This window comes from Stegostoma tigrinum, chromosome 27 (assembly GCF_030684315.1).
Source record: "Stegostoma tigrinum isolate sSteTig4 chromosome 27, sSteTig4.hap1, whole genome shotgun sequence".
Lineage (NCBI taxonomy): Eukaryota > Metazoa > Chordata > Chondrichthyes > Orectolobiformes > Stegostomatidae > Stegostoma > Stegostoma tigrinum.
In genome coordinates, this window is record NC_081380.1 from 10,279,429 (window position 1) to 10,301,568 (window position 22,140).

Sequence of the window (22,140 nt, forward strand, 5' to 3'; positions counted from 1 at the left end):
TAATCTTTCAGGAGAGAAGAGAAAGGTAGTTCAAAAGAGAGATCCTGCAATAATCAGGAGTTCAATGGCTGTTAGAACTGTCTTGTCATTAGATTTCGATCAATCTTTGGTATATAATCACAAACGCATCAGTGGGAGACTGTCACTTTCTACAGCAAGGCAAGATCATGAGAGGTAAGCAAGCTCTCCCATTGCTACTGTAAGTTTCAGTAAGACAAAAGGGTTAATGTATTCATGAACGGTCCTCCCATTTCATCAAGTTATCTCTATTTATTTGTTTATAATTTCTATAGCATAGAAGTTGAGTTACCATAATGCTAAACAGTTGGCCAGATAGCTGGTTTGTGATGCCAACAGTGTGGCACCAGCTGAGGTTACCATGAAGGAGTCTCCTTCTCAACCTCCCCCCATTTGCCTAAGGCATGGTGACCATCAGGTTAAACTAGCACCAGTCACCTATCTCTAATGAGACAGCAGCCCCCTGGTCTGATAGAGCAATGGTAACTTAAAATATATTATTTATTTGGGCATTTGTTTTGGTCTCAGCACCAGCCTCATTTTGTGCATTGACAAACAGGTCAGTGGCTCACTTCCTACTCATGGCCTGCTGTACAGGAAGATATTGCAAACTCAGCTGACCTGCCAGGGCACTGCAAAAGGAGAGATCCACTAACTGGAGGAGGCTGCTTTTGGATGAGATGTTAAACCAAGAACCTGTGAGCTCATCTAGTGGGCTAGGTAAGTGAACCTTCGGCACTATTGCAAAGAAAAACATTGGGAGTCATCCCTGGTGCTCTGACCAATATTTATTCCTCAATTAATATCACAAAACCAGGTTCAGTGGTGATGACCACATTGTTGGGCGTTCTTTACATCTGACTTCTGTTTCATTGGCTACAAAGTTGGATGTCCCGAGTCATGGAAGGAGTCATTAAAATATACATATTTTTGATAGCATTTTACTGAAAAACGATTTCATCACTATTGAGAAAGACAGGAATGACTGTGAAACAAACATTGACGCCCATTAATCTCAGTACTGCCAGAGGTGCAAGCTGAAGTACAGGAAAACACAAGCTGGTAAGTGAATCAATTTTGGAATTTGCAACCAGTATTTCCAAAATATAGGGAAAAAAATCTGAACGCATATCAAAGGAAACTTGATTCTATACCTGATCAAGCTCACGTTAGATGATCTCAGTTGACTAGAAAAGGGAATATTTTACACGACTGCAGTGCAACTGGACAGGAGAGTGAGGAGGGAACTTTAAAAAGGCCTTAGGAGTACCTGCAACAAATAGTTCTACAAAGTGAGGCACAGGTGAGATGTTGAGAAAGATAAAGGGAGAGAATGCAAGAGATCAAGCTGCAATACACGTACATTTCAATAACCTGGTAAACTCGGCTTTAAGGTTTATATGTGGCAACTTAACTGAGGCTTTAGAAGGAAGTCAGGGTCCATAGAACCACATTTAAATGTAAATGAGCATCTTCAAGAGAAGATGGATGTTTGTGCAGCAGATGGAAGGAGTGAAATGAGAGGGAGAAGGAGCCAGACAGTTCAATCTGTTAGTTTCCAGTGTACCGCAGAGTGACAGATGATCTTTCACCTGCTCAGCATGGTAATTAATCTGAAATGGTTTGGATTGATTTTTAAACACAACTAAATGACCAGTTATCCTTCAGAATTAATGGCACACAGTTCACACATCCTGCCTAAATCTGTCAGGAAATTTGGCAACGTGTAGTTTGTGTTGAAGAAGTGTTGTGGCGCAATGGGCAGACCCCTTACCGCTGAAACAAATAGCTCTGGTTCCAAGTTCCACTCCAGAACTTGATAATCACAGAAGATACATTAATAATGAAGCCATCCAGGCTGATTAGTAACTTCTAAGCCTTTCCAACATCCATATGGAAGGTGGTAAGAGTGGGAGAGCCTTCTGGTTGGCTATACTCGACGTGGAATGACACCTTCAAACAACCTGGCCTGCGGCGTTCATCCAGCCTCACATTTTATTATCTTGGAATTCTCCAGCATCTGCAGTTCCCATTATCTCTAATGATAGGCATGCAAGTTTCAGGAGAAACCCACTATGGAAATAGATGGAGGTATATGATCTATTTGCCTCATGTGTTATTTGGCATGCACAAGTCTGGGGTCACGTAGAAGGATGGGATTGAAGTTTACAAGGTTATTCTGTTATCTATTCACTGTCTAAATTCGCCACACATGCAAATTAAAATGGAGAAACCACTTGTGAAGATCATCTACATACGAATGAGTTAATATCGTGGGTAGTTCTACTCACCAAGTTTAACAAAGACCCTTCATTGTCCTTTGCTTTCAGATCCAATCTGACTTTATACATCTTTAACTCCCATTTCAAACAATACCACCCATTGTCATTTCCCTCATCAGCTTGGCAGTCAGCTCATAAAGGGTTAGACGGTAATATTCCATCAATTTATGAAGGAAATAATACAATTAAGTTCGTCTTCAGGGTTTGTAGACTGTTTCATGAACTCTTATGATCTCCTAAAATGATCAAAAGGTCATCAAGCCCATTTCTATTTGCGATATTACTGCATGTAATATCTCTGCCTGATTTGCTGACATAAACTTTTGGACTTCACAATAAACCATAAAGTACTTTGAGAACTATGTTCAGGTGCTGTTTGTAAAATACAACCATATCAGTTTCATTCTAGACTTACTGATGCTCCAAAATCCTCTATAAAAACCAAAACAACTGCGGATGCTGCAAATCAGAGGCAAAAATAGAAATTGCTTGAGAAGCTCAGCAGGTCTGGCAGTATCTGTGGAGGTTCTGAGGAAGGGTCACTCAGCCTGAAGTGTTAACTCTGATTTCTTTCCACAGATGTTACCAGAACTGCTGAGCTTTTCCGGCAATTTCTGTTTGTGTCCTGCAGAATCCTTTATTTGACTCTACATTCGGAAGTGAATGGTTGGAGATTTTTTTGGCTGAGAGTTAATTATGTTCTTGGTGTGTTACTAAACCATACAGATTTCAAAGACCTGTACTGAATTCTCATGCTGTGTGAGCTGATCTCAAATTTGGGGCAGGCGTCTTCTAATTTCTTTCATTAGCTTAGAAAAGTTTGGGTGGGAGAAAAGACAGTTATTGCTCATTGCCTGAATAGAGGACAGTTGTGAATGTTACTAATGGGTGCATAGTTTGGTGACACGTTTCCTCAGCAAATTGGGTTTGTAACTGAGTTTTGGAGGCTTCTGTGGTCAATGCATCCTTCAGTGTATCACTAGGCAGCCTTGCTTCTTGGAAGTGTCTGAAAAGACCAAGGGCACGGAAGAGCCAAAAGGTGGATGAATGGGTGAGAGAAAAAGGAGAGTAGAGGAGAAAAGATAGGGGAGGGGAAAGGAGATGACCTGACAAGTGTCAGAAACTGAGAGAACTAGAGATAATTCTGAAGAAGCTTCTTCTCTCAAATGGTTGGGTGATAGAGATTTGACAGGGTTAAAGTCATGCACATAATGGTCATAAACCTAATTTGGAGGGATATGATATAAAACAGCCCACAGTTAAAATGAGAGGCAGGAGTCAGTCAATTTGGAACAAGCAAAAGGATAATGTCCATGTGTGAGGCAATTTTGCAGAGCTGGCCACTGTTCGAAATGGTCCATTGGATTCTGACATCTGAGAAAGAGTGTTTAGTTCTGTGGTAGCAGGTAGATCTTTCACTTAACTTTGTATCCCAAGGACATCTTGTCCAACACTGCAGCATTGCTTCAGCATTGCGGTGAAATATCAGTTTAGATTTATATGCTTTCAAACCAGGTTGGGGCTTGTTTCAATGATCTTTTGACTCATTGCTCAAAAGGGACAAACGCATGACATGGTTATCTTCTCCAATATCTCCTTTAAACGTTCCAGAAAGCAAACTTTGTCTTTGAAATTTAGTCCATAAAATTTGCTTTTTGAATATTAATTTTGATAAATCTTTGACATGTTCCTCAGGTCTCCCTGCAGTTCTCTCCTTCCTAGGCTTATAAAAGTGGAAGCAAAATATCAGTAATTATCTGCATCTTATGCAAATGCCGAAGGGGACTCCCTTTGAGTGAGACCACCTTCCACCACCCTTTCACATATAATGCCTTTGTTTCAAGATGATCACCAAAATTCATTTTTCAACCCAACCAGAAAATGACTAAAGGTCAATAATAATTCAACAAATATTTTTCAACAATGCTAATATATGGAACTCTTCTTTTAAATATATAGGTTGCTGCAGCTGAAGAGATGGGCAATGAATCTGCTACAGCTGCTGTTAATACAACATGTTTGTTCGATGAGGAGTTCCTGGTAACGGTGATGCCTCCAGCACTTGCAATCTTCTTCATTTTAGCTGCAAGCTTCAATAGTTTCTCTCTGTGGATCTTGTGCTTTCGTATAAAACAAAAGACTCCCATTGATTTTTTGATGCTCAATCTGTGCATGGGTGATCTGCTATTTTCACTCACCTATCCCCTTTTGATCACTTACTACAGTAATGACAACCATTGGGTATTTGGAAACTTTATGTGCAAACTCCAAGCATTCTCCATCTCTTCCAGTGCTTTGGCAAGTGTCTTTTTCCTGGCGTGCATCAGCAGCTACCGGTGTTACATGATCATCAAACCTATGCAGTCTCAAAAGAGAATTACCAAGAAATGTACCATCATCCTCAGTGTGATAATCTGGTTGCTAACTTGTGGTGTCATAAGTCCAACTTTTTTTATAATCAGCATTTTTGAACTGAACGGAAAATTGCACTGCATGAGCTTTAATGAAGAAAGTATAACAGCCAATTTATTACCATCAACCATTATACTCTTTGTTTTGGGTTTTATGATTCCATTTGGATCTCAGCTAGTGTCAACAATGTTAATCCGAAGGGAGTTGGCCAATTCTAAACTTACATCTCAATCACAACAAAGGGGCCAGCATGCTATCAGGATGATGGAAGTGGTTTTATTTATCTTCCTTTTCTGTTTTTTCCCTCCAGTTATGACACGTTTTTTGATTGCTACTGTGGATCGCAACAACTGCTCACTCTTCCAAAAACTTGGCATTGCTTACTACTCAAGCCTTCTCTGCCTTTATCTCAATGGTGTTCTGAATCCAATTGTCTATTACTACGCTGGCACGAAATATAGATCAAAGTTCAATGAAATCATGAAAACCTGGAAATATTTTAGTAAGCCTATGCCAGTCAGTAGCAACCAGAGTGTAAATGAAACAAAGCAGTGATACATGTCTGTTAGCAACAATGAATGTTGAACGCTGGGATGACAACTTATCCCAGTAAACTTTGCAGCAGCATCAAGATTGACTCACTTTTGACTTCTCTGTTATAACAGAAGTGAGTCATATGTGTTAAGAGTGCATTGAACTTCTACATCTGCATGCCCATCCAATCGATAAATGTTACTTTGAATAATCATTGTTCTTTACTCAAACTGCAAAAGTTTATGACTGCCCTATGTAATAAATTCTGCGTCAGACATCCTTCCAGTCTTTTTAGTATTACCAATTTCTACATCAGCCGTTTCCTCATCCTTTATAACTGTGGTTTCTCTTTATTGCTGCAACATTTGGTCATTCAGTAGTGTAATCCAAGGCTTGTAACACAGCTTCTTGGCTGGTCTGGATTATGTAATCCTTTACATGCATTTCTTCCATTTTCCAGAAGACAGATTGATGCAAACCGACGACATTCAGTGGTCTTTGCTGTGAATACCACTTGCCAGACCAACATTTAATATCAATCTATAACTGAAGGTGGAAGTCAGAAGCATTCTTGAACTACTACAGTCCTTGAATGTAGGGGTACTTACATTTCTGTTAGGAAGTGAGCTCCAAGATCCAGCAAAAGTAGAGTATTGATAAAGTTCCAAGTCAGGATGGTGTGTGGCTAGGAGGGCAACGTACAAGTGATGGTGTTCCCATTGATCTGCTGCCCTTGTCCTTCTAGGTGATAGAGGCCACAGGAGTGGAAGCTGCTGTCAAAAGGAGGTTTGGTGAGTTGCTGCAATGCATCTTGTACACACTGCTGTCTGTGGGTCATTGGTGGAAGGAGTGAATGTTTAAGATGCTGGAGTTGACACCATGGATGGGGCGGTGCGGAAAAATTAATCAACTACCACTTAAGATATTTTACTTAAAAATCATGTTTCCAGAAACACTATTGCATTAGAAACTACCAAAAAAAAATTGCCAAGCCATGAAAGGAAATACTATGGCAAACAGGCAAAGATTTGGTAAAAAGATTAGATCTAAAGGAGCATCTTAAAGGAGAAAGGAGATGTGGAGAGGTTTAGGAACAAGATTTTAGAGCTTGAAGCTTTGACAGCTGAAGGCATGTGAAGGAAGGTGACGAAGGATGTTGTATGAGGGTGGAGAAAATTATAGGAATAGGGTGGAGCCAAACCTGAGGCATTTCCAACAACTCAAAATCTTAAAATTGAAAGCCTCAAGTAAGTTGTTAAAAAGGACAGCAGTATATTAAATGAACTGAAGTTTCTGGAGTGCGTCCAAATAATCAAGTCCAGAGTTTAAAAAAGGGATGGGTGAGGGTTTCAGCGACAGATAAGCTTTAGAGGGGGCAGCGGGTCGATGGTACGGAGGGGCAAAAAGGGGCAATCTTTGAGATAACATAGATATAGGCTCGGGACCTTATTTGGAAGATCATGAACAGATTGGCTCAGACTTGAGTAAAAGGGAGAGGAAAAGTCACCATTGTCCCAGATGACTACAGAGAGAATTGATAATAGTGTATTCCAAAGGTTGTAACACAACTCCCATCACGGAGAGAGGGAGAGGGAGAGGGAGAGGGAGAGGGAGAAAAAACTGGTGGTGGTTTAACATTAGTCATCACATCTCAAGTAAGGGAAGATGTTGAGTAGGTGAGTCCTTCATTGTAACCTCAGATGGTGAGGACCTGAACCTATGTTGTTGGCATCGCACTGCATCGCTGTCCCGCCAACTGAGCGAAATAATTTGTGCTCAGGGACAGGAAGAGAGTTAGTGGCAAAGGAATAGTTTGTGGTGAGGATCAAAGGCAACAGCTTATGCCTTTCAATTGAAGGGAAATAGTTTCTGAATACTGGACAAGCCATCTAACAATTTAAGAGATAGTTGACAGGTGCTGAAAGACAGTGGTGAAGTAGAGCTGGGTTCTGCCAATAATAATATGAAAAGCAGTGTTTTATTTAGAACCTCACTGACCTTTCATTTTTTTTAATGTTATCAATGTTGATTTGGAGCTGTGGGCTAAAATTACATTTGGGTTTTGGGACTAACCCTACCCCTATCACAGGAAAAGGCCAAACAAGATTTGTTTGTAAGGCTAAGCCTGCAAGTTAATTGCAGGTTGACTCTTGGTTAAAAATGTTCTTACAGACGCAACCACTCCAGGATTAGCATTGTGTCTAAATAGATAGCAGAAGTTGACTACTAACAGACAGTACCTAGGGATTGGTTCTGGCAAGTCTGGCAGAAACCCTATCTTCAAACATCAGGTAAATGTTAAATGGCAAATGAGGCCTCAGCAAAAGGCGATCAGGGTGGGGCTACATTTGAAGTGTTTAACTTCTATATTTTTCAAGGAGAAAGGTTTCGCATCTGATAGCACAATATGAAGACTTTGAAAACTCCCTGCTTAACTCCCATCACAGGTTTTCAGAAACCTAGAGAGTAGAAAGCTGAGTTATAAGCATTACTACCAGGTCTCAAGTGAACTAAAAAGGTGACTCTGATTGACGTCTTAAGAAACCAAGGAGTCCACATTTACACCTGTGAAACGATGCATCATGAAAACCATTTAAGTAATCTGGCCAGTTATGTTATTTTCTTTTACATATGCTTTAAGTGTGCTTGTTTGTCTGTTTTTTGTATGACTGAGTGCTGAAAACAAATGTTTTGGGTTTACAGCATAGACATAAAATGACTTGTTTAATTTTCCTCTGCTAAAATTATTGTGTATTTAATTTATTAAATCTTTTGCTTAAAATACAAAACTGGTGTCTCAGATTAATTATCTGCAAAGTCAAGGATTGGTTATTCAAAAAGTCTTGTTTCAAACCATTGGAATAACTGTTCTTTGAAGGTTTAAATTTTACTACGTTGCAAATACAGAGGGAGAAGGGCCGATCTGGCTCAGCTGTCTAGCCCCATGTTGTAACATTTAGATGATGATATAGAGAGGAAAAATAAGTGGGGACCAAGGATTGATCTTTCAAGATCACTAGAGGTACTGATGTATCTGCAGGAACAGAAGTCAAGTAATTTTCAAAATCACAGCATCTGTGAAGGTAAAAAAGAGTTAACATTTCGGGTCTGGTGACACTTCCTCAGAACATGTTTTATCTGATCATGGATAACAAAAAGTGTGGAACTGGATGAACACAAAAGCTGACGTTTCGGGCCTAGGCCTTGCTTGGCCTGCTGTGTTCATGCAGCTCCACACTTTGTTATCTCGGATTCTACAGCATCTGGAGTTCCCATTATCTGATCATGTAATGTTCCTCAACAGACACATGAGGAACAAGAATTGGCCATTTGGCCCCACAAGTCTGTTCTGCCAATCAATGATTTCGTAGCTAATCCAATTGTGGTCACAGCTCCACATTCCGATATACTCTCAATAACTTTGGATTCTTGACTAACACTTGAGTTGAACAATCTCTGACTTAAACATATTCAAAGACCTCTCCTCTAACAATTTCTGAGGAAGAGAATTTCAAAGATTCAGAATCTTCAGGGAAAACATTTCTCCCTATCTCCATCCTAAAAGGGAGACCCCTTGTTTTTAAACTGTGCCCCTGCTCTTAGCCGCTCCCACATGAGAAAACGTTCTTTCGGAATCCACCCGATCAAATCTGAGGAATTTGGCTGCCTCTGTGCACAAATCGCTAAAGGTCAGTACAACTTGTAATGAGGAAAGGCAGTAGAATGATGTTGCTTATTGCGAGGGAAACCGAATAAAAAAAAGTATAGAGTTATGCTTAGAGTTAAGACAGAGCATTGGTCAGACCACAGCTGGGGCAGTGCACACAATCTTGGTCTCCTTACTTAAAGGAAGGTTGTAAAAACACAAAAGTTCAGAGAACTTTGCCCTGAGGCAAGTATCATACAGGCTAGTTTTGTATTCACTGAAGTTTAGAAGAATAAGATGCAAATTGATTGAAATACAAGATCCCAAAGGATCTGGACAGTGGGGCTGTGAAAAGGATGTTGCCTCTTATGGGAGAATATAGAACTAAAGCTTATTTTCAAAGGGATTTTCTCACAGAGTTGAGTCTTTGGCACTTCCTTTCTCAGAAGGCAGTGGAAGCAGTGTTTTTGGAGATTGTTACAGTAGAGGTAGATAGACTCTCGATAAGCAAGGAGGGATAAGTTTATCAGAGGGTCACCACAGTATAATTAGATCAGCCGTGATCTCATTGAATGGAAGAGTAGGCACAAGGAGCTTAGAGGCCTTCTTCTGATAAATGCATGCTCCACTGAAATCTAATATGTTTCAATAAGATCACCTCTCATTTTAAAGTTCAAAGGAGGCCCAGTCTGTTCAACCTTCCTGCATGAAGAAAAGTCCCACATCCCATGTCTCAGTCAAATAAACCTTTTCTGAACTGTTTCTAACATATTTCTACCTTCTTTTTCGTTTCTTTATTCACTCATGGACATGGGTAACACTGGCTGGGCACCAATCATTGCCTGTCCTTAGCTGCCCTGGTGGTGTGGCGGCAAACTGTCCACTTGAACCATTGAAGTCCATGTGTTGTAGGTTGAACATCAATTCCCTTAGGGGAGGAATTCCAGGATTTTGTCAAGCAACAGTGAAGGAACGATGATATGTTTCCAAGGCAGGATGGTGAGAACCTTGGAGGGAAACTTGCAGATGGTAACATTCCCATTTATCTGCTGCGCCCGTCCTCTGAAATGGAAGTGGTTGTGGATTTGGAAGATGCTGTCTAATGATCTTGGTAGAAATGCATCTCGTAGATAATATACATTGCTGCTAAGCATCAGTAGTGGAGGGAGTGGATGTAGTGCTAATCAAGTAGGCTGCTTTGTCCTGGATGGTATCAAGCTTCTTGCATATTATTGAAGATGTATTCATCCAGTCAAGTGAGGAGTATACCATCACATTTCTGATTTGTGGCTCGTATATGGTGCACAGGCTTTGGGAAAACCGGGGCCGAGTTGCTTGCTGCAGCATTCCTACTTTCTTACCTGCTCTTGTAGCCACTATTTCTGTCGCGAGTCCAGTTGAACTTCCGGTGAATGGTAATGCCATTGAATGTCAAGGGATATTGGGCAGATCGTCTTATTGGTGATGGTCATTGTCTAGCATTTGTGTGGCGTGAACCTTACTCACCACTCGTCAGGCCAAACCTGGACAGTGTCCAGATCTTGCTGCATTTGAACAAAACCTGTTTCAGTTCTGAGGAGATGTGAATTGTGTAATCATCAGTGAACATGCCCACTTCTGACCTAATGATGGAGGGAACGTCATTGATCAAACAGGTGAAGATGCCTGGGCCTACGAGGCTGCCCTGAGGAACTTCTGCAGAGATGTCCTGAAGCAGAGAGACTAACCTCCAAAAACCAGAACCATTTTCCTACATGCCAGGTATGACTCAAAATAGAGAGAAATTTGCCCCAATACCCATTGATTCCAGTTCTGATAGGGTTCCTTGATGTCGCACTCTGTCGAAAGTGCCCTTAATGTTAAATGCTGTCACCTTCACCTCTGGAATTCAGCTCTTTTGCTCATGATTGAACTAAGGCTGTACTGAGATCAGGAGCTGAGTGGCCCTGGTGGAACCCAAACTGCACATCACTGAGCAGGTTACAGCAAGTCACTGTTGATGACATTTTTCATCCCTTTTCTTAAATTAGGAGACCTAAACTGTACACAATACTCCAAAATATGGTCTCACCAAAGCCTCACAACATTCCACCTACTTTCCTAATCACTTGCTCTGTGTTAGTAACTTCATGATTCCAGAACACCCAGGTTCTTCTGTACCTCGAGATCGGCACTTCTTCTCTATTTAAATATATTGCATTTATTTAATGTCATTTGCTTTGCCTGTCTGTGTTAGGTTAAGCTGGTGGATGTTTCTCTGTCACTTTTCCCCCTTGTCCCTTTTCCTTAATTCATAAAGTTTGGTCTCCACTATTCTCAGTGGATAAGCGTTGTCACATACTTTCCCTTCACCCATCACACTTGCCCATCCTGTCTGTTGTCCCTTGTGTGCAGCCATGATCGTCTCTATATTTTCTTCCCTCTTCCTCACTTTCCTTGTGTTCTTTCCTCAAGAATCTTTCCCCTCTACGTACCCTTATCCTTTCTCTTCCCTCCCTGTTCATCTTTATCTTCATTTGCATCAATATTTCTCACCCTTCTATCTTCCATTTCACTGTTTCCACCATCTCGCAAACAGTTCCAGTGGGCAGGAAAATAAAAAAGAGAGCCTTTGACAGATGTGACAAAGAACAAAACCAGCAGTTTGCACAGACTTAACAATTTTATTTTTGCTCCTAACTTGGCTCCTCATTTGCATTATTAAACATATCCACATAAAGAGGCGACAAGTTAGTTTTGGCTGTTTTGTTTCAAAAGTATGCTATTTACAAACATCCAGCACCAATTGTTCACAACATGCTGATCCTTGCAACAACCCAGAAACTGATAAAAAGCAATTCCTCAAAGTCTGAACGTCTAAAAACAAAATTAACTTTGACAAATTCAAAATGTGTCAGCAAACACCGTCACCATTGGGACACAAGAATCACTCCCCTCAGACAAACTCCTAGGGAAAACGTAGTCAAATGAAAAGAAACTTGGAAGGTTTGCCCAAAATCCCTACCCAAATTCTTATTTACATTATTGCAAATGGGATTTCACTGGATACCTGTTAGGTTGTGAATGGGAGGTTGTTGGGGAATGTGGTTGAAGTAAATGATGGTACTTTAAGAGAAGAGTAGCTTAAAATAAACAACCAACTTATTAGTGGTAATTTAAGGGGCTGCCTGATGGGTTGCACAAGCTGGAATACTGTGGCAGGAATCCAACAATAACCTAAGTCCTTGCCTATCCAAAATGAAATACCTGGTGGTTCATAGGCTAGTCTTGGACTGGGAAAAACAATTTCAAAATATTCAAAGTAGTAGAGAAATTATTTCCTACTTCTTCAGCTTGCACCACATCATTCCATGCAGGTATCAAATCACACCAGATTATGATTCCACACACTTCTTATCCAGGTGTCCTGACTTTATTTCATCACAGGATGAGAAATCACTACCAAATCTTTAACTAATGCCCACAGGGCTAACCGTGGAGTGATTGAGATCAGGAAGGACTCAGACAATTTATGAAATCCCCAACTTGATGGAGACCAGCTAATGTAGCAAAAGGCCCAAGGATCAACTACAGGAAGACAGCTAAGCAGCACATCAAGCAGTGCATTGGACCGAGAAGAGGAAAAGATACATTTTGTGAAGTTTTACCTGAACCTTTGTCTTCAACCACATCCTTTTTCATGTTTAGTTTTTAAAATAAGCTCAAGAATCAAAAGTTCATGTTACATACAAATGCATTTATATTTTCAAAAGTCATTTCAAATTGATGAACTTTAGGGGCATTGGCGAGCTGAGACACAAATAAAATACAATATTTCTTTTAGTTTAAATACTAACCAATGTTCTTTGAGAAGATCTCATTTCATACTTTGCTCTTTAGTGTCCTGCAAGGCCTGTCAACTGGAATGCACATTCCCATCATCTTGACTACAGCACCACACTACAGAAATCATCCACTTGCCAGAAAGGAGTGTTAAATAAAGTGAGAACAGTTGCATAATCCCTTTGCAAGTTCTTCCAAATAGGCAAGTCTACAGATGTGTACATGACAGCTAGCACAGAATTCCAATGTGCTAATATCATTCATTCCCATGACACAGAAGTCTAAATTAGATGTCCCAAGAAATTTTAGACAAGTACTTAAATCTCAAATTTGAGACTTTACCCCTTCAAAGCTGGAAAGATATCAGAATGAAATCTATCAGCATGGTAGAACCAGCCTCCTTTTTTTGATGCACGCCCAGATCCAATTCACAGAGACCTTTGTAGCGTGTGTATTATCCTTTGCTTCACCAACCACGTGCGTTGCTGTAGCCAAGTCATATTCTGTAACCAGGTCACCATCATATGCAATGAAGTACCGGCGGAGTTTGCTGTAGTCTTGCACTGATTTGGGCAAATAAAGCTTCACTCCAGTAAATATGTTCAGCAGGGTCTGAGGAAAAAAAAAGTATCCTGTGAAAAGGGAGGTCTCAATTTTTCAAAGCCTCTGAACAACTTCTGTTTGAGTTGTAAATATTTATCATCACGTAAAAATGTCGTGTCTAGCTCAACTTCAGTCAACTAAAAAACAGCAATAACTACCTGGGAGGTGGGCAAACATTTCACCCTTACTCAAGGAACGTCCAGGTAATTCAAATGCTGATGACGGGCAAGTCTTTATAAACATTAGCCATTCAAAAATGTCAACAGACACTTGGAAAAGTTTTGAGTTAATTATGGATAGTCAACTCAAATTTGAAGTAATAGAAAGTTGTCAAAGGGAATGCAATGGATGAGGTCGAAATGGATTTTAAGAAAGCATTTGATTTAAAAAAAACCCCATGGGAACACCATATATCGCCGTTCCTTTACTGTTCTAGGTCAAAACCCTGGAACTCACTCCCTAACACCATTGTGGAATTACCTACATAAAATGCACCATGGCAGTAAAGAGATCAGCTCACCATGAGCTTTGCAAGGGTAATTAACAACATGCAAACAAATGCTGGCCCAGTGAGTGTAGACCATATCCCATGATTGAGTATAAAAAAAGGGAAAGGTGTGTAGTTGGGAAACAAACTTCTTATGCAGCCAAATATCAACTGGCCATTATCTGCCTGCAACAAGCTTAATTCCAAGTTGTATAAAGGATGTAAGTTTGGCAGACCACATTAACGTTGGGTTGGCATCCCATATCCCATTAAAATATGCAAAATTCACTCCATGTCTCTGGTGAACAAATTGTGGGGTGGGTGAGTTACACTGCTTTGCAGTATAAATGCTGTCACGCTGAGCTCACAATGAAAATGTAGAACAACGGGCATTATGTATGACATTACCTCCAAATGTATCACCCAACAGAAATCAAAATAAACACGAGCAGGTTCAGAAAATAAATTCCCAATACCACTGAAAATCTTGGATCTATTGTTTGTCAACACTAAGGTTAACCCAAGGTTACAAATGTCATCATCGGTGCTTCTGCTGGGACTGTGCAATTCTCTCAGTTTTAGATGCATCTTGAGGGAAGGCATTTGGGAAAGAGCAGATCTTTAAACACCAGCTGAGGAAAAGAAGTTTGGACCAAGGTGAAATTGTAAAGAATGTATTCTAATGTATAAAATAAACATTAACATAGTTCCCTAGACTTGAGCACGGAAATTTACACTAGTATTTCAAAGCAGTCCTGAGGGAGTGGTAAATGCAGAGGATGTGCCTCTTGAATGAGATGTTAAACCCAAAGTCCCTCTGCTCTTTCAAAATATCCTGTGCACTATTTTGAAGAACAACAGAAGCATTATCTCCAATGACTTGTATAAAATTTATCTTGTGATCAATATCACTAAAAAGACAACAATTATTGTTCTCTCATTGCTGCTTGTGGTCACAAATTAACTGCTGTGTTTCCTACATGACAATGGTGACTACATTTTAAAAGTATTCCATAGGCTGTATAGCATTATGGAGTATCTTCGGGTTGTGAAAAGCACTAACAAACGTAAGAGTTTGTTTCTTTTATTTTCTTGATTAAGTATGATAGCTGTTGCCATCAGATATAAATTCAGCATGAATTATGTTCTGATCCACGTGTTTTTACTTTCTGGCTCAATAGTGGTGTAGGGGAAGCAATATATTACATATTTCAAAATATCCACGGGAAGGATTCAGCAACACACACTATCAACCCCTTGCAGAGTCCCAAGGCTTTAGAAAACTGTTTTTTTTAAAAAAAAGATACGTGCGTTCGGAGTTAAAGCCAATCATTAAAATGCACATTACCTATTTTCTGTTGGCAATGTACTGAAAAGTATTTGTTTTCAAAAGAATTATAGCTTACAACATTCATGAGATGAACCAAACACCTTCTGGACCAAAACTATGTTTAGAACATTGTAAGTTGATTTGATTACCCACTGGGGAACTGCAGTTCAGGAGGCCACCAGATGTGTACTGGCATTAGAAGAAGATTATTTTGCACGGCATCTGGTACTCGGACGAAACAAGGATGAGAAATATCAAACTGCCAGATTAAGAACAGCAGAAACTACTGGACAAGGTAAATTCTGCCTTAATTGTTTTAAGCTGCATTCCCTAACCTTTTTCATAAGGATGCACCAACGCCATCTCAGTTCCAGACAGCTGTAATTGGTCCATGAATTGCGATATACTGTCCACGCCACAGTACAGTTTCAGGCCCAAATTTTCGTAATGATGCAGAGACTCTCTTCAGGCAAAATACTGTTGGAACCCTAAATCTGGATGTGCCACACCCAAATCCTGCATCCACTATTTTCTGTAAGAGCAGTAATGGGGTGTGTTGAGCTCTGCACATCCATGGTTTATGGACACAGCTGCAGCTGTTAAAGTGCAATTGGCTTCAGACAAATCTGACACAGTAGTGAGCAGTTCAAAACATGACCTATGGGCATTGCACGTATTAAGAGAAAGTCTAAAACTGCTGGAGTTGCGGAGAGATTTTAAAGAGGCAGGTACAGGAAAAATATACATCACTCCAGTTCAACTTCCAACTTTAGCCAGCTATACAGCACTACGGATAGAAGTCTGATAGAGATTTTGGCCAAGGACAATACAAAACATGGGAGAAATAATAAAATGCTACAATGCAAGATGTCATGCACATCTCCATACACACCAGTAGCCCTAAACTGCTAGTACAAGTGACAAATTAGCAACAACTCTGCAGTTGCCAGTTTCATAGATAATCAATAAACAGAACAATCAACACAGGTAAATACAGTGCAATGTTGCAGCCTTAAATATGGAGTTAAAGCTTACTACGTGATTTGGGTCTCAAGCATCAGGATATTAGAATGACAGAGATGTCAAATGCTGTTTATCAAAACTGCAACTCATGGAATAAGAGGATCAGTGTCAACTACGATAAAAGGTGGCTAAAGGGGAGGAAATAAAAAAAATACGGGAAATGATCATTTTTCAGACAACAGGTTGGCAGACAGGGGAAGTTTAATACAGAGAAGCAGCATGAAATTACAGGTTTAGCAGAAGGGGTCAGGAGATAGAGACTAAATGGTATCTTGGAAAGAATTTGGAAGAACGAGGGGACCTCAGGATATGCCCACAGATTTTTTAAAATGGTATAACACGGAGAGAATGCTTACAAATGCTGCAAGCTTTTTTTTAAGCTCATCTTTTACAACGTGTTTTGGTAACTGAAGTTAAATGGAAAATGATCAAACATCTGGTTAAGAAATTAGTGCATCTTAAGTAAATGCAAATTGAACAGATCTAAAAATTTAGTTAATGTGCTATCCAATGAGGTCGCAATTGATAGTGGGTAAATATTGAATATCAATCTCTTTGTGGATGCCTATTATCAATAAATGCTAGCAATTCTGAGAGAGTGAACTGCAATACTCCATTAGAGATAGAAATCATTCATATAGGTTACAGAATTGAAGTACTGTGTGGAAAGTAATTAATAATTAATTTGCATTTCTGTTGCACTATTCCAAAGGCTACCAGGTTGCCATAAAGATGGGCTGAGAGGTTAAAGCTTTTCTGTTTAATTCGCCTGCCTGTGTTTACTCTAAAAGCAAGCAGCCAGTAATGTGTTAGCTTGGGACAGGCAAGGAGAAAGCATCTGCCAGGAGCTGGTAATCAGCTGCAGCACCAGCAGTTTTACAGAACAGCCAACTAGAACCCTCCTGTTTTAATCCCAAAGGAAGAAGACAGTGAAGCATGTGTTTAAACTTAATGGTTCATAGTCCAGAAGCCTTCAAACAAAAGCAAAACATCGGTTTGTCAGAAGTTAAATGGAACAATCCCCTTGAAATTTCACACCTCAAAAAGTAGCTGGAATATCAAGGAGAATTCAAATGAATTCAGAGGCTGTGACATACTTCTGGGTTGGTCCCCAAAGTGAATGAACTTTCAAAATTATGCAAGATGAAAAAAGGGACTCTTGGAGCAGAACTATCAAGTTGAACTCAATTTAAAGAAGTCTTCATAAATTGTAGTAGGACATTCTTTTCATAGAGAGTCATATAGCACAGTAACCAACTCTTCAGTCTAACTTGTCATCCATGCTGACCACGGTCCTAAACTAAACTGGTCCCACTCACCTGCGTTTAGCCTATACCCATCCAAATCCTTCCTATTCATGTACTTATCCAAGATGTCTTTTAAATGTTGTAACTATACCTGCATCCACGACCTGCTCTGGCAGTTTAGTCCACATCCTAATCTCACACTGTAAAAACAGGAACAAAAACAAAGTTGCTGGAAATGTTCAGCAGGTCTGGCAGTATCTGTGAAAGAAAAAGTAGAGTTAATGTTTCAGGTCCAGTGACCCTTCCTTCACAGATGGTGCCAGACCTGCTGAGCTTTTCCAGCAACTTTGCTTTTGTTGTTCCTGATTTACAGCATCCACAGTTCTTTTGGTTTTTATTTCACACCGTTTTAAAAAAAACTGTCCCCACGACATTTTTAAATCTTTCTTCTCTCAGCTAAATAATAAAATTTGTTCTTGCATGAAAATGTGAAATCTGCATGTTGATCAGTGAATCATTAAGTGTTAAGATATCTTTGTTCAATCATTGGCAGGATTGTAACACAAAGAGCATTCAAACTTGGGCTTCATAAATAGATGCTCCAAGTACAAAAGCATAGAAATTATGGTGAGACTCTAGAAAACGTTTAGTTAGACCACACCGAGGCATTATATCTAGTCTGTTCACCACACTTGAGGAACAATGTTAAAGGTCCTTCAAAGGGTGCAGAAAAGATTTACCTGAATTGGCCCAAAGATGGCAATAAATATGAAGTTGAAGAAGCTGAGATTTTCTTCTTGGGGCAAAGCAGACAGAGGAGAATGGACTGTGGTCGATAAGATTACGACAGGTTTTGATAAGGTTGAAATAACTCCACAGGGACCATTATCCCATAACTAAGTCACCCTTATTGAATGTGGTGAGCCCTTGACTCTGATTCGGCTCCCTCAAAGCAAAATAGACCCTCTGACAGTCCTGTTATCGGTCAGCCTGTGCTCTCTGATTGGACCAGATTGACAGCAGCAATCAGGAAACTCATTCTATGGAGGTCTACCTGACTGACCTCACTACAAAGGAGAACAAGGGAAAAACTGTTCTTCTTTATCTGATGGCACAAGGACTTGGGGATGGAGAATTGGACTAGAGGAGAAGCAAAGGGAACAGAGGAAGAACTTTATTTTAAATTAACACTGAGCGTTAATGACTTGTTTCTGCTGACAAGAAAGGTAAAAGCAGGGACAACGAGCAATTTCAAGGAAATGAGACAAGCGCTTGAAGAAAATAAACTTGCAAATCTACAGGATGGAATGAAAGAAATGTGACTAACTGGATTGCTTCACAGACCTCTACAGACTCAAAGCACTGAACAGCTTCTTATGGTACTGCAATTGGCATGAAGGTTCCAAGTTAAAGACATCATTCTACATCTGTTTTTGTTTCAACACTGATAGTATTCCCACATCTCCTTATCTTTACACTTAACCAACATTTGAATTACAGTAAGCAAAGTTAAACTTCATTTCAACTGACTAGGCAAAACAAAAAACTGTTTAATAATAAGCATAACAAAAAGATCTGTTCATGATCATAAAACTCAACATTCATGTTTACAGTGTTTAAACCTACACATTCTTTTCACATTACCGTAAATCCTATTATGGATCAAAGCATTTTTAAATTAAGTGTTACAAATACAAAGTAGAGATACACAAGACAAACTGAAATCATCCTCTTCCAATGCCAGAAGACACAAATGTTTTCCCTCGGTCTAAGTTGAATACATTCCACCAATTTTGTTTATGTATCTGCAAATAAAACCATTTTGCCAGCTGTCTCCATTTGAACTGATATGGAATTTCACATTAGCAGTATCTCTATTTGCTAGTTGGGAAAACAGGCTTTATCTAAATCCCTTGGGTTGAGCAGAACAAGACTTAGGGATTCCCCTTTCATCCTTGCCCTATTATAAGTATGGTGATACTGCTGGATTTTACTAATTAAAACAATTTAGCACACTAGATTTGCTAAGTGAAATGCAACAAGCAGGTTACAGTCAATTCACTGGTTAAAGGTATTGGTTGTAGGTTTATGTGGAACAGAGTAAGAAAAAAATTCAGCTGTCAGCAAAATCATAATGGACTATCACTGGGGTGAGAGTGCTCAAGACCTGGTAATGTATTAGTGCCAAGGCAGCTTCAACAATAGTGAGAACTACCATTTTAACTCAAGGATTCTTGCTATTAGAGATCCCAAGGAATTCCACCAACAAAGACATTGGTTGATCATTATCATGTATTTCCACATAGATGTTACCTAACATGCTGTGTTTTGACCATGTTCTGTTTCTCTTTTAGCTGTCTAAATAACATTCATTAATGTCAGGGAACCTAAAGAGACAGCAACACACTGTTGAATGCATGTGCTAAAAAGTGTTGTTATTTTTGAAAAGAAAACGCACAAGGACAAACTGTTTTTGCTACTCACCTCGGTTGGTCATTCAGACAGCTGAAATCTTGGAAAATGTGATGTTACAATTAAGAGATTTGAGAGATTGTGTTTTAGGGGCTCTTTTTGAATAAAAGGTGTCATGTGTCCTGTTCTGAACCCTTCTTGACAGCAAGTCTGGGTGATTTGATTGCCACAGATAAATGGAAGGCTTGGAGAGTTTTACTAGGAAGGTGCAAGGTGCTTCAAGATAATGGCAGCAAAGCTTAAGCTGAAATTCCAGAAAGATGTTAAATAGCATCACCGTAGTAAACAGATATGCTGAAGGAGCAGCATTCCGTAAGCTGGTGATTTCAAATAAACCTGTTGGACTATAACTTGGCGTCATGTGACTTCTGACTTCAACCAGGAAGAAGCAGCCTATTTGATCAGCACCAAATACACAAACATCCACTCCCGCAATTAGCGATGCTCGGCAGCAGCAATATGCACCATCCACAAGATGCACTGCAGAAATTCACAAAGGCTCCTTAGACAGTGCCTTTGCAACCCATGGCCACTATCACCTAAAAGGTAAAGGGCAGTAGATACATGGGAACATCACCAAGATGCCCTCCAAGCCATTCACCATCCTGACTTAGAATCTTCGGTGTTGCTGAGTCAAAAACCTAGAAGTCTCTCCCCTCATGGCATTGTGCTTCTACCTATACCAAATGGACAGCAGCAGGATCAAGAAGGCAGCTGACTACAATCATCTAAAGGGCAACTAGCAATGGTCAATAAATGCTGCCTACATCCCAGAAGTAAAGAAAGAAATCTTACTTTCAAGATGAAAGGAGAGTTAGGGTGAAAAATGGCTAATTAGTACCCCTTCCCCCTGTCATTGGGAAGAGAATAGAGGAAGCTGTTTCCAAGATCCGGTTACCAGCTTCCCTACAAATCACATTGAAACAGTAGGGGTTCTGTATAATCAGCAGAGAGAAATAGCTTTTTGACTTTGCAAACTCGTACAGTTTTTGTGGATTCTGGGAGATTTGCTTTGTCTTGGTCAGAGGCAAGAATCACTTTAACAGGCTTTACTGTAGCTGCTGAATTTATAAAGGATCTTGCCAAAATCTAAAAAAGAATCACTTAGAAATAGTTACTCCAAGTTACTACTTGGTGAAACAGGGATGCAGGAACTCATTAAAAGCTGAGAGCAACAGTAGACGAATTGCTATAATCGCTGTAATTCCAGAGAGTGTAGTGCAAGATAAATAACAAAGGGAATGTTCATTACAGTTGTTTCAGTTATAAATTACCTACAAAAAACTGTTCAGTTGTTTGTTACAGTAAAGATTTTAAAAACATGAAATTCTTGCGTCATTCTTTAAGTTATCAAGTCAAAGTTCCAATCTCTTTTTAAAATGTTACAGGTCTCTATTTGATTGCACCAACTACGTGAATGCATTTGTTAATACTTTAAAGACTATTTTCAGTTATTGTGCTCAAAGGGAAATTTGAGACTTTCCTCAATTCTGCAGCAGAAGATGCACAGAACACAAGTTTATAGAACAGAAATAAAGCAGCATTACAATCATCCATATTGCAACATCAAGAAAACATCTGTGAGTAAAGCTCTTATGCAATCATGCTTTATTCACACAATCAAACCAGGATATTCAACAGAACAACAGAGCAGTGATTTCTAGAAACACAAAGAGGAAGGACATTAGCACATAACCGCAGTGACAAAAGTCAGAAGTCTCTGTACCATCAATGCTTAGCAGTGAAGTAAGACTATTGGGACAGTTTGTTTATCTCAAAAAAAAATAGTGCTTCCTCAATAAAGCCATCAATACATTTCAAAATGCTATAAAAGCCTGGTGACCATCAAGCAAATTGGATCCACGGCAATAGAGAACCCGGTGTGAATATCATAACAGAAACAGCAGCATTATGATATTGCAAACAAAAACCCGAGTACCTGGTTGGAAGATGATGACACAGATGGGCTGGAAAGCAAGGAGCCATTACTCTTTTGAGTTACGGGTAATTTGATCTGTTGAGGGGAAATAAAACAAAGGCCAAGTTCAGTAAATAAAAAGATATTTTCAGTTAAAATCTGGGTGTCACAGGGTGTATTTTAACCAGATTTCTTTATGTGCAGTTGAGTGATCATATTAATGCGTCAACTCAATAAAAATTTGTTTCCTAGTGTAGAGGTTGTCAGATGAGATGGGCAATAACTTATCACTACTGTGGTCAGCAAGGTGCCTTTATGGTCAATGAACACATCACCGCTAAATGGA

General features: G+C 39.6%; 2 protein-coding genes across 4 annotated transcripts in view; one reads left to right on the forward strand and one right to left on the reverse strand.

Moving 5' to 3' along the window:
- The first annotated feature begins 1,043 nt into the window (after nucleotides 1–1,043).
- Nucleotides 1,044–7,974, forward strand: LOC125464683 (hydroxycarboxylic acid receptor 2-like). Its single transcript, XM_048557369.2, has 2 exons — nucleotides 1,044–1,080; nucleotides 4,260–7,974. Exon 2 carries the CDS (start codon nucleotides 4,278–4,280, stop codon nucleotides 5,265–5,267), a length of 990 nt encoding a protein of 329 aa, XP_048413326.1. The 5' UTR covers nucleotides 1,044–1,080; nucleotides 4,260–4,277; the 3' UTR covers nucleotides 5,268–7,974.
- A 3,558-nt stretch (nucleotides 7,975–11,532) lies between these two features.
- lig3 (ligase III, DNA, ATP-dependent) overlaps nucleotides 11,533–22,140 on the reverse strand; it is a 52,161-nt gene continuing 41,553 nt past the window's right edge. For 2 of the 3 annotated variants that reach the window (XM_059655189.1, XM_059655187.1), the window contains 2 exons: nucleotides 21,816–21,890; nucleotides 11,533–13,326 (listed from right to left, as the gene is read on the reverse strand). In XM_059655189.1, coding sequence (XP_059511172.1) covers nucleotides 13,093–13,326; nucleotides 21,816–21,890 — 309 coding nt within the window. In that variant the 3' untranslated portion in view covers nucleotides 11,533–13,092. Of the gene's footprint in view, nucleotides 13,327–16,642; nucleotides 17,663–21,815; nucleotides 21,891–22,140 lie in introns of those variants that run through there. The other variant, XM_059655190.1, reaches the window with a different exon arrangement.

What these genes read in the sequence shown, in the direction of transcription:
- LOC125464683 (XM_048557369.2), top strand. Translation starts at nt 4,278, where the DNA reads ATGGGCAATGAATCTGCTACAGCTGCTGTTAATACAACATGTTTGTTC.